Source organism: Gymnodraco acuticeps, unplaced genomic scaffold, assembly GCF_902827175.1.
Source record: "Gymnodraco acuticeps unplaced genomic scaffold, fGymAcu1.1, whole genome shotgun sequence".
In the NCBI taxonomy this organism is placed as follows: domain Eukaryota; kingdom Metazoa; phylum Chordata; class Actinopteri; order Perciformes; family Bathydraconidae; genus Gymnodraco; species Gymnodraco acuticeps.
In genome coordinates, this window is record NW_022991116.1 from 376,772 (window position 1) to 390,468 (window position 13,697).

Sequence of the window (13,697 nt, forward strand, 5' to 3'; positions counted from 1 at the left end):
ATCCTTTTAAAGATGCCTTTCTTCTATTTAATGAATATTAAATCAAATTACAAGAATGCGTCTGTTAAGGCCCCAGGTGAAAGGAATCAATAAGGAAATGTCAATAAAGAAAACTATGTTGATAGAATGTCATTGCGACATTCTATCAAGGCATACCAGAAGCTGTGATGGATACTACCACATAAGAAACTCAACCGGCAGTGCAGCAGCGGCTTTCTAATTCTCTACATGTGGAACAAATCTGAAATGTTTTTGGAAGGACTTTGCAGAATGTTGGTATTGCTTCCTTGACTTTATTGGAAAGAGATGAGAAGCAGTTTGTGAGGAAGGCGTGTGGTGCAGTGGGTTGAGCGTTGGTGTTGGGGTCAGGGGGTCACAGGTTCAAACCCCACTGCAGTCAGCATGTCGTTGTGTCCCTGAGTCACTTCACCCCAAAGTGCTCCTGTGGGGATTGTCCACAGTGTTGAGTATGTGAGTCGCTTTGGATCAAAGCGTCTAACAAGTGACATGTAATGCAATGTGTTAGTCCTGCCACATTTTGTAGGTTAGGGTGATATTCTTTATTACTGCAAGTGTTCTTTTCTTTTGCTCGTTTTGCCTTTCATTTGTGTATACGTGCCCATATCAAATACATAGGGATCCTGGTTACACTGGCTATAGTGCAAACCTAATGTCCATGGTTCCTCACCACTATAACAAGTCAAATATGAAGGCAATACTGAAGCGTAAGAAAAAGAAAGAACAAGAAAAGATACTGTTTGGTTAGTGGTAAAAAGTTAGGGGTAGGGTTACATTACAGGTAGGGTTCTACATTTGGTACATTTCAAGATATAAGAGCAGAATTCTTTAATCCGATCATTTCTGGAGGTTAAATGTAGCATCCAAATGTTTGAATGAAGTCTTAACGAAGAGGAAACGTTTTGTATTTAACTCGGGCCAAAGTGCACTGATAGCAGGAGAACATTTGATTCACCTTGGCAAAGTATTTTACAATTTCCTTAGAAGCTCATTAATATACAGTTTGCATGTCATTCATGCATTGCAAAACTTTATTCAGGTTGCATGAGGAAGAACATCCAAGAGGAAGTGGGTCAGAAGAGGATGGTCACGCACGGAATAAACAATGTGTGTCTCGGCATGAAAGTAAGTTACACTGTTTGAAAAAGATAATACAAATATATCAAACCAACAATTCAGAAACATTTATGTACCCAGGCAAGCAGGCAGACACACAGATACACGAGCCCACATCTGCCCTGACAACAGTGGGTGTTTCTCAATGTCGAGTAAAGCTGCTCCAGAGCCACTATTTCAAGCATAAGTACGAGTGCCGCCGAAGGACTCTTCCAATCTCCAGCATACTTGGAAATCTACCGAGCCCGGCGTACTTCGTTTGGAGAAATTTCGAGGCTGCACATGTGTAGATTCCGGTCTTAAAATCCCCACAATGCTTTGCGCACGGACGAATTTCCCCAAATCTGTGGCGGTAAATGTAAGGCAGGGCCTCTCATATGACGCACACTTGCTCGCCTGTTCCACTCTTCATTTTCCGAGGCTAGGAAGTATTCTTGCCTCGCTTCTGAAGCAAGTGACTCGGAAGACATGTGCTACCAAGCAAGCGTACTCGACATTGAGAAACACCCAGTGACTCGTGTGCATGCAATGTCAACGTCTCGCTCTCCATTCCTGATTTAGCCCGGCATCGGAAACTGGCAGCAACTGTGGGCCGTCCCCTTCATTGTGTGCCAGCCCCCTGACCCAGCCATGCCACCCTGGGGTCTGAGTGGACACATTCACACAAACAGACACGACTTGACAGAAAACCCCTTTTCAGGATTCCTAAACTGTCCCTCAGACATTCAGATGGTGCTTTCAGTCGCACAAAGGCCACTATTTCGGACTCTGCTGCTCACTTCACTGCTGAGAGAACAACAGAGGTGCTCTGCTGTGTCTGTATGCATGGACATCAGCATTAAATGCCCTTGTTATACTGGGTTTCTTAATTAAGATCAACATGGTATCACAGGTGATTCATAATGCCCAACTCTGCAACTGCCTCTGGTTTGAATGGCATTAAGTGGTAGCTCGGAAAACACAAATCTCAACAAGCTGAAACATGAACTCAGTTTAAATCTCACTGCAAAACAAGAACTGAAAGAAAACGTCAGAAGATTCACTCAGGTTTCAGTAGTGGTTCTCGGTCCTGGTAGTTTTGGTTCTAGCGAATAAACTCTCAGAATCCCTAAGTAAAAGGATTTGTCCTTTGTCATTTCTTTGACCTCAAATGTGACAAAATGTAGTATTTGTATATATAGTGAAGCGAGGAGACTGAGCCTAACGTGTCCCACTCCATCACTCCCACAGGAGAGGATAAACAATAGATGCCACAATATGCAACCAAGGGCTAAAACACAACAAACAAAAAAGCATTTAGCTAGATAGAAACATTAGATGTCAGCATGTCATGGGATTATTTTTGCTAAAAAATGGCATTTGGACAAAATGCTTGCAGTACAAAAAGGCACGTATTATCTTACGTATTAACGCCTGAATCCACTTTCACCTTCTTCAAGGCTCAGTTTTTTAGCTTATATAAACTTAGTTCTGGGTTTCTCTACTTACTCTTTCATTCAAAGCCAATGGAGAGCGATGAATTGTTTCCTCTTCTGTGTATGCGGGACTTAATTGTGCTCTGTCTCAATGTATTAAGATAAAGAGACACTGGAGAGTGTGTAATTAGTTAACACAGCTGCATCATAAAATATTCAGCACTAGAAAATAAGTGATCGCTATCAGCTGATTAAGCTTAGATTGGGAAGTGGGTTCATCCTCTGTCTTGATTGTCTTCACTGTGCAGTTCAAACATCAGTAGCATCTATTATCATCTGCACCATGCAGTCTGTCAGTTTGAAACACATCACACACACTCACGCCCGTCCCCAAAGAGGGCCATCACTGCCTCAGAGAGCGGTCAGGGTCACACAGGCAACACACACAGGCAACACACACACACACACACACACAGGCAACACACACACACACACACACACACACACACACACACACACACACACACACACACACACACACACACTCACACACACACACACACACACACACACACACACACACACACACACACACACACACACACACACACACACACACACACACACACACACACACACACACACACACACACACACCACACACACACACACACACACACACCACACACACACACACACACACACACACACACACACACACACACACACACACACACACACACCACACACACACACACACACACACACACACACACACACACACACACACACACACACACACACACACACACACACACGGGTTAGGCTGTGAGCTCCAGAGACTGTGTGTTTTCACAACAAGGTATTACGGCATGGTGTAATTACAGTGATGGACTGAACTCCGTTAATTATGGAGCTCTGTGCTACCGGATCACCGGGGGGGGGGGGGAAGTCCTGCATTCAAAATATTACTTAAGGAAAAAGAGTATAATAATTACTTCATGTTCCAAAAGTACTAGACATTTTAATTACAAGATATTTTTGTATTAAAGTTATTGGTGCATCTTTCTTTTCATCACTGCAAAGTTGGGTAAAGGCAAGGGTTGATTTGGAAAACTTCATACAATAATAATATACTGTATAATAATGTATTAGTCGATTTATATTTTGTATTGATCATCTAAATCAGCAAAGTAACAAGTAATGAAATATGTGAAATAAATATAGAGGAGTAAAAAGTTCAACATTTGACTCAAAATTGTAGTAAAAGTATAAAGTAGCAAAATCTCAATTATTAACTTAAGTAGAGCACTTGCGTAAATGTACTAAGTTACATCACACCACTGCTCAGTATGGACGTCAACAAATCAGTGTTAACCCCAACATGTGAACAAACGGCCTTCATGATGAAGCCATGCAGGCCGGTTGGCTTTGAGATGCCAAAAACCCACAGTGAGTGTACCACATTTGTATATTGTGTAACAGGATTTAATCCCAGCACCAAGGCAGCCGGGCAAATCCTCACCTGATGAGCAAAGATTAAAGAAGCGTTGCCGTCTGTCTACACATTTTGGATCTGATAAGGCTGAGAGCAGAGCAGCCTCTCAGGCTGGGTCCACCCAAGACTCCAGCGGAGCAAATGAGCACCTTCTGTAAAGCCACACGACACAAAAAGCTCAGCGAGGAATGTCCCCTGCATTTCATTCTGCCAGCGAGCCCATTTCAACATCGCACAGCTCCAAATCGGGCTGCAGCAGCCTTAAACAAAGAAGTACACATCCGCCCTAAAAACAATGCAAGCATGCACTTATTTTACTGAAAAAACTGTTGAATAAATGCATAGAGTGCACACGAGGAACCTCCTTGAAACCAGCCACTGAACACTGGGCCTGAGAGTATGTTATCTGTTGTTACTGTTCATTTACAATTCAAATTCTTCTGACTTGTTTGGGCTCTGCGATGTTTGAAATGTGAAAAAACACAGAATATAAAAAAAGTATTTGTTTTGTTATTCTTATCATTTGATGCCTTGAAATAAACTGAAAAATGTTTTGGGTGAAATCAATGTCAACAGTGCTCTGTTCATTACTCTGACCTAGTTCCGTCTGTGGCTCAGCATTAATGAGAAAACATACAGTCTGCAGTGCATGCCTCAGGAGGAGAAGTGTGTGTGTGTGTGTGTGTGTGTGTGTGTGTGTGTGTGTGTGTGTGTGTGTGTGTGTGTGTACCTGTGTCCTCGTCTAGATCTCCTTGCAGAGAGGAGTCCGTGTCCTCGGAGGAGGCCGGGCTCCTCCAGTTTATATTCCCCATCCTGATCCACACACAGCTTCTGCTACTGACCGCTATGCTTTCATTTAACGATGACTTGCTGTGCATTCAGACTGGCATTTCATCCATCGCTCTGCTGAGAGTTAGTCACACTGACTGGTGATCATACTGTTTTGACTCAGACACACAACACTTCAGAGGAAACATCCAGAAATAGCACGGGGGGGGTTGCACAATGAATTGAAAAGTAATGTTCTTTTTGGTTAAATAATTATTCAATAAATCAATATATCTAGGATAAAGTAATCCTGCAGAGAAAGTGTTCCTGGAGAGGGTCCGAGCCACAGGTATCTTAAGTGGGGATGTACTGAAGAGCCACAGGCCACCTGCGGGAATAAATGACCCGCTCTCTGGCAGGTCGGCCGATGCGCGGCGGAGAAATCCAGAGAAGCATCGTGTTATAAGCTGAAGCCCTCTGAGAGAGCAGTCTCAAGAGCACACATGAAAGAGATGAATACGACCTGTTACTGGAGGTGCTATTGAATTACACTGAGATCTGAGAAAACCGAGTCCTTGAAGAAAGCAGAACAGCCTTAAAAAATATGAATGCTACAAAGAGTGGATAGCCTTTCACTGCTCATGTACATCCTCAGTCCGACCATGTTCTCCATGCACTTCTCTCTGAGCAGACTCCCATCAATGCTTTACCTTTCTCCACCCCCTTCTTTCTTCCTAAGCTCCATTGCCTCCCTCTTTTTGCTTCCCATACACAGCGTGCACACAAAACCTAATTACAACACAGCTAAACCTATATGGGAACAGCAGGCCTGTCATTCTGTGGGAGTGGGGAGGGAGCAATGCTTTCTGCCATCAAAACCTCAACATTGCAGCATGTCAACCAGAGCCAGATCTGCCCTGTGCAACAGTGGCATCGCTCATCAGCAATGTGCGAGCACCTGATGCTCCGGGGAACCCTTTGGTAATCACGACTGCTTTAACTCTTGCTCAGAGGTTTGGTGACTAAGGCATGTGGAGCTTGCTATTTCTGTACATCAGAGGAAGCAGATATGTCAGTGTGAGGCGGTGCAGTAACCACTTAGCAAACACAGAGCCACCCAAATGACTTACACTTGAGTGTTAACTCTAGGAATGCTTGAGAGTAAACTCTTTGCATTACAGCTGAACCCTTTCAAAGGAAATACACAACTCCCACACAGTGAGGAGGAGGGGGGGGGGGGGGGCAGCCTAAAATAAGGAACTGATGGATCAGTTCCGCTGCGGCTGGCTACTACCATTGACTGTCCAGAACGAGCGGAGCCTACAGGCTAATAATAACACATTGTGCAGCTACCAACACGGCACGCAAGAACTGTTGTGTCTCAATCCCAGACTCCTGTGGGAAGATATGGACATCCACGTTTTGCAACTGCATACCTTGCAATAATACAAAGTGATAATCCAGGTTTCTTTTAGTCATGAAGGTGTGTGTTCATTAGCCAGATACAAATAAAGACTCTTACCAAGTGCCCTAACACATCATTTTATCAAATGCATTTTAGTAGGGCCCAAAGTACTTTTTTTACTTAGTAAAGGGTAGCATAAATTGGACTTTTAAAGCTTTCACTTATCTTCAGAATAAAACCCCTTGTATGGCCTTTAGACTGGAAACAATGTCCACATATTCTGGCAACAAGGAGCAGCTGTAGTGGTTATAAATTGCAGTCAAAATACAATTAAAATGATTAATGTGAATGAGAAGTTCATACACTGGAGCACTATGTTGTCTGAAAGTAAAGTCAGATGTGCTTTTAAGTGGGTTTATTTCGACAATGTGAAGCTAAAGGCGTTTCTGTACTTAATTTCAGCGTCACAGCTTGTTTTCAAGAGTGCTGCTTTAAATGTCTCACTAACTGCAACAATGAAATCATTCCAGGGTGTCTAATTAGGTCATTTAAGGCATTGCCTAAGACAAACACACACAATGAGCAATTTGACTAATTTCAGTAAATAATAAGCATTCACAAACAACTGCTAAAGAATGAAAGCCTGTAAATAGAGTACAATCTGAACTAATTGCTCCGAGAGAAAGTCACTATACGTATAGCATGGCTTTACTATGTGTATACACCAAAGTATGGGATATAATTGAGCCCCAAACCATGTTATATCACTCATCGCACTGGTGAGAAAAAACATACATTTGCTAAATTCTAGACACAAATGAAAAGAGACCTCCAATCTAAAGAGGTGTTCATTAGAACGAACATTGATTTTATAACACCTTATGTGCAGGAGTAAAGGCAAGTTGAAAACCTCTTCAAGTTTGAGAACATAAAACAGAAAGCCCTTCTTTTGGGAGTCCATCTGAACAATGCATTACACCAAGTGTAAACGGAGAAATGCACATATTTCCAGTGTTCTCCACCCTGCACTTCTTTCCTCTGAGGAGAGCCTTGGAGATGAGTGTGTCTGTCGGCTGCTGCCCAGACTCTGGATGTGTTTATGGATTACAGTGCGGGCTGCCTGAGAGATGAGGTCATCAGGGTGCGTGTAGAGCATGGGGTTCAGTGTTGAAACAGACTTAAGAGCCACCCACGTGATTCTCTGTATGATGACATCCTGCCTCTAAGCTTCTCTCTGGAGGGAGGAGTGCCTCTGAGCAGGTAGGAGTGTGACCACCCACGCAGGACAAATCAATGTCAACAACATGTTTATAGGCACAGTAATATTCCACTAATATATTGCAAAATGACAACATTCCAAATTTGAAATAGGTCATATTGATTGGATATTTGTAATGCAGCATTTTTTCCGATATTTTCTGCTATTGTTTGAGTTTCAGGGAGATGTTTCTGACATGAATACATCAAGAATATGAGTCTCAAATGAGGGTTTTAGCCACAGTTTGCGCTTCTAGGCCTTTTGCCCATTAAGAACCAGCTGTGCATTGTGCACAGCAAAACTAGCCATTTGCATGTTGGGGTAAAGATGCTAGCCTAAAAGAAAAGCCCACATTTTAAACATTCATATGACACGGGATGTGCGCATTATCACAGAGCAAATCAACAAGTGATTAAAAGAGTGATAATGTCTACGATCAAATAGGTCGGCATATGGTTTCAAACTTTGAAAAATCCTCTTTTGATGCAAAGAAGAGTTAATCAGACTGCACACAGCTGAATCTAAATGGGACGTTTGTGGGAAATTCATTTGTATTAGCGTTGTAAACAGTTAAGGAGGAATATTGTCTTTTTTGTAATAAGGGCCATCTATTTTGTGCATGTAAACATAGTCAGTGACTACACAGTATCTATGGTGACTCCAGAAGACAGTGGCCATAAGTCTCCTGCTGGAGCTTGGTGCATAGATAGTCCTATTGGTCTGTGTCCAATGGTAACCATTTGCATGCACATCACACTTTTTAAACCTTAACAACCCATATATTCGTACGCAGGAATACCGACTTACAGGAGTGAACTTCCTTTCGCTTTTATCCAAATCTGCTCCCTTTTAATGTGCTCCTCCAGGCACCAGGGAATGAGCCTCCTGCTGTCGAGGTCTAAAACGGGTCCCCTTTCTGTCGAGTCTCCACAGCCTAAGCCCACATAGACTAGTCTCCTTTTAACACCATCTACTTCCTCCAATTCTCACACACTCTCCCTCTCTCTAAGGAAAGGGCTTAACAAGCTGACCCTGCCTGCTGCACAGTTTTTCAGTTTCAGCCCACAGGCTTGTTCAATCTGCATCCGACATATAGTGTCCTCTGGGTGCACATTTAGGATCGATGTTGAAGAGAGCAGAGACAACAAGTGACCTGGTTAACAACTAGAAAGCCTGAGGAAGCAGGTCCACATGAGAGAAGTGATTGATTGGACTCAGAGTGACTATTATCCTTAGCCTTTATTGCTTCTTTAAACAATTAAGAGCTGCAACGATTAGTCGAATAATCAATTAGTCAATCCTTCAGAAAAAACAACTATAAGGAGAATGTTAAAGTACATTTCCATGCAAAATGCCAGAAAATACAGTTTTCCGCCTCTTAGTTATGGAGATGTTCTTTTCTGATTTATATCATATTGAATTTCAATTATTTTGGTTTTGGATTTACAAAACAAGAGATTAAAAGGAAACTGGGATGGAGATCATATTTCTCATTATTTTCTAAAACTGAATAATCCAAATGATGAATTGAAAGTGATGAGCAGTTGCAGCCCTGTTGCACATTTCATTGGCGTCCAGCATAGGGTGTCCTCTGGGTGTGTGTTCAGAATGGATGTGTGTGGAGGCAGACTGCAGGCCAATACGTGACCTGGTAAACACAAGCAGAAAGCCTGGTCCACCTGAAAGAAGTGATGGATTGGGCTCTTAGTGACTATCAGCCTTTATTTGCTTTTAACTTATCATTGAACCACAATCCACTACACTGCCTGTGAGTTTTCATTTAGCTGTGACCATAAGCAGTCATCTGTCTGCAAGACACGAAAGGAATCGGAAACTTGTACGCCTATGAAGAATGACTGAGCTAGTGGTGTGTGACACTCCCTCCCGCCTGTTACTGGGATCTATGTGTGTCTGTGCTGGTGTGTGTCCGTTTACTGCAGGCATCGCCAGGCAGGACCGTGTGTGTGTGTGTGTGTGTGTGTGTGTGTGTGTGTGTGTGTGTGTGTGTGTGTGTCAAAGCAGGGAGACAGCTGGTGGAGTGGGATGCAAGTGTAGCTAGCGGGTAAAAAGTTTCCTTCCAAAAAGGCAGTGTTAGAAAGTAACTAAGTAAATGTACTCAAGTACTGTACTTATGTACACTTTTGAGGTACTTGTACTGTACTTAAGTATTTCAATTGTGTTGCTACTTTGTACTTCTACCCCAGTATAATTCAGAGGTAAATGTTGTACTTTTACTCCACAACATTTATGTAATACATTGAGTTACTTTGTGGATAAACAATATAATCAAGTGTTTAGACTTTAGTTCCACCTGGAGTAAATCCACAAGCTACCCTGCAGTATACAAAGTCATTCAAACTAGCTGCACCTTTACCAGCTTTGAGAACACTTTCATGATCAATCATTATAAAACATATCATATATATTATTCTGAGATGGACCAATCTGCACAACGACTACTTTTACTGTCGCTACTTTCACTATATTTTGATGATAATACTTTTCTACTTGAGCAACATTTTTGATTGCAGGAATGTTACTTGTAACAGAGTATTCCTACTCTCTGGTACTTCTACTTTTACTCAAGTACAAGATCTGAGTACTTCTCAACCTCTGCATAAAAGGCAAACTGAGACCACCCTGTTTCCCCTCATTCTCACTGCACTCTGCATTATTGTCTTTACAGCTGCATACAAAATGAACTCTTATAGTAAGACATGCACAACAAGAACACCACAAAAAACGCCACGTGCACAATGCTGAAATCAACACAACACAAATATACACACACTACAGTCTTGGGCGTGAACGCATTTCAACTACTAGACACAGCGAAGCTAACATTAGCCACTGAAAAGCTAACCTTTAGCTGCTGCTGCTACTAGCTACCGTTACAAACCCATTTTAAACATCAGCTAACGGTTAACCATGATGTCAAGGACGTTAAATCACCATATTCTTAGTAATGTAATGGCTTTACATTGTTTATTCCTGGGTGAAAAGCTGAGATTTGTTCCCCAATGTTAGCAATGCTGCCAAACAATCAAACCAGGGTATATTTACGACCGTTAAGCTGAAAGTGAATGGTGAAAAGCCGGTGGAGTGGTAATGATAGCACATTTAAATGGGATTCTATAAGCTTGGTTAGTACACGTCACATTTCTCAACACAGTAATGGAGTAGTAATGTTAGTGTTCTACATCTTTACAGGTCAGGAAACCAGCTAGTTATCTCTAACCAGCATGAAACGTTACAGAAAAAAGCCATTTGCTCCGTGAGGCCCAATTAAACCACCATTTACAATGTTCCTCAAACGTTACATTGAGAGCCATTTAAAGGTTGTACTGGTCTCCAAATTCTGTCCATCTTTACCCGTTATCTCGTTATGGAGCTGTGTGTAAAGCCAGGCAGCACTTACCTTGCTTGCTCTCTATTTTCCCCGACATTTTCGTAGCCAGCAGCTGTGATCCCACTCAACAAAAAAAGCTACAGACGAGCCTCGGCCGTGTGTCTCCTCCCGATTATTCCTTCATTTTCGACACAGTGTTGTGTCCATGAGATGATTCCGCCCGGGTTAATACTGTATATGTATAGGCCACACACATTGGTACGGCTAGAAAAACTGTGCCAGTCCGTCTTGGGGTGTTTTTTCACTGGATACACACACAGCACACAGCACACACACACACGGTAATGTCTTGAACCTCGGCTCGGGCAGGCGGAGAGTCCTCCTCCGGGGGAGCAGCGCCCCCCTGCGGGAGGAATGACGCATCCATCTGTCAACAAGGGGATGGGCGTGTTTCCATTGCACTTCTACAGTTGTCGCTAACCAGAGTTGTTGTTTTCAGGGCTAGAAACATGTGTGGTGCATTTGCAGGGACAATTCATATTATAAAAAAGGTGCTAAACGTAGTTATTTTGTATATAGTTATTGTTGTGCCTTTTTTCAATATATCCTAATGTGTACACTGTAGGCCTATAGTATGTGTCTATATCTGTATGCATAAGCAGAGGTGGGAAGTCATCAAGTAGAATTACTCAAGTAGGCCTACTGTATCTAAGTACACTTTTGAGGTACTTGTAGTGTACTTGTATTGTAATTCAATTTGTTGCTACTTTGCACTTCTACACCACTACATTTCAGAGGTAAATATTATACTTTTACCCCGCTACATTTATGTAATACATTGACTTACTTTGTGGATAAACAATCTAATCAAGTGTTAAATCAGACTTTAGTTCCACCTGAATCCACAAGCTACCCTGCAGTATACAAAGTCATTCAAACTAGCTGCACCTTTACCAGCTTTGAGAACACTTGATGATCAATCATTATAAAACATATCATATATATTATTCTGAAATGGACCAATCTGCACAATGACTACTTTACTATATTTTGATGCTAATACTTTTCTACTTTTACTTGTGTACCATTTTGAATGCAGGACTTTTACTTGTGACAGAGTATTCCTACTCTCTTGTACTTCTACTTTTACTGAAGTATCAGAACTGAGTACTTCTTCCATCTCTGTGCGTATGTATGTGTGTGTATGTATATGTATATAAGTGGGTGTTCAGGTGTGTGTGTATATATATATATATATATATATGTACATATTTATATATTCTTATTCCCTGGGACAGTGAGAAACAGCATTTTGATCTTCAGGTTTTTATCACATAGAAATTGACAATAAAGTGACTTTGACTACATTTAAAATGCCCATTACCATTAACCAACTGAATAACCCTGAGTTAATTCAAGATTTAAAGGTTTTATTGGTTTTAAGGTTTTATTGTCATATGCACAATAGCTACAGCATAGTTGCAGAATCCTCCAACAGAGCACTATACAATATACATAAGACAAAAAGAAACAAGGCAGTCAAATAGTACAACGGAAAAATACTGCGGGTGACACAATGGTGCAAATAAAATGCAGGAATAAGACATAAGATGTGCATGCAGATATAAAAAGATAAAACAGAAAGTAAAAATGAAATACTGTACTGTAAATACATTTACTGTATACTGTAATGATATAAAGATATGTTTATTTTCATCTGTAGTCCCATAGATACCATTCTGTATATTTTAGAGTGCGTACTTTATATATACTTTATGCTGTATGTATTTTTCTACTATTGATGGCTATATATACTGTTTACTTGTAGGGATATTAGCTTGTGCTTGACTTGGTGCAGTGACCTCTGGTGGGGTAGGTATGAATCTACTTCATAACATTTCATTATATAGAACCGTTACATTAAAAAAATTAAAAAAAAATTAACATAGATGAGGTAATGACACAAAAGTAAACAAATAAAATGCAATAAAATACCCATACAAATAATGAAAAAACACATGCAAGCATCAATCAATGGTTTTTAAGTTCTGCGTGATAAAAACATTTAAACATGATTGTGCAGGGAGTCACATACCAAGCGGCTGCTGAAGAAGAGTGCTGTGAAATGCTGCATTCAGCAATATTCATATGTATGTACAGTATGTAAAGATGACATTATATGCTACATTTTGTATTAAAGGTCCCATGTCATGCTTTTCAGGTTATTACCCGTCCCCTTGTGTGTTATGAAGGTTTTTCTGCATGTAAACGGTCTGCAGAGTCACAAACCCTCAAAGTACACCCTGTAGCGAGTACAACTCTAACACAGAGAAGACCTGTCTGTGCTGCCCCAGAACGCCCAAATGGACCAATCCTTGGAGCACCTCACACACCAGGATCCCTTGGCTAACTAACAGGGAGTCCCCTTTGACTTGCATATCTCCCTGAACGCTGGTAATAGACGAGTTAGGATCGCGGAGAAATGCTCTCAGCAGACCCATTCTCACAGCGTTAGAAACCTTTTTCTTTCTCAATATCAAGCCACACTTATTGTTTTTACTTTGGCTGTGAGTGTTTGCGTGTGCTCAGGATGAGTTTCGCTTGTTCTCGCTGTATCGCCGACCCGGAAACCTGTCCGCTCCTTGCAGCAAAGAGCCTCGCAACGTCCCGACCAATCAGAGCACACTGGGCTCACAGGGAGGGGGGGGCGGAGCACCAACAAGCCGTTTAGGACAGAGAGTGAATACCTGGTGAATACACATACTATACAGAGATGCTGTATGAGAAACCAATGTGAGTTTGGAACATTGAACAATGTAAATCTATTCTAGTAGACCTGAACAATGGAAATATGATCAGTAGAAATGGCC

At 41.6% G+C, this 13,697-nt stretch overlaps 1 protein-coding gene across 17 annotated transcripts in view; it reads right to left on the minus strand.

Moving 5' to 3' along the window:
• The window catches only part of rapgef1b (Rap guanine nucleotide exchange factor (GEF) 1b), a 63,791-nt gene extending 52,602 nt beyond the window's left edge, over positions 1 to 11,189 (minus strand). For all 17 annotated transcript variants that reach the window (XM_034237044.1, XM_034237042.1, XM_034237045.1 and 14 more), the window contains exon 1: positions 10,897 to 11,189. In XM_034237044.1, the coding sequence (XP_034092935.1) occupies positions 10,897 to 10,924 (28 nt within the window). In that variant the 5' untranslated portion in view covers positions 10,925 to 11,189. The remainder of the gene's footprint in view (positions 1 to 10,896) is intronic.
• Between the last annotated feature and the right edge of the window lie 2,508 nt (positions 11,190 to 13,697).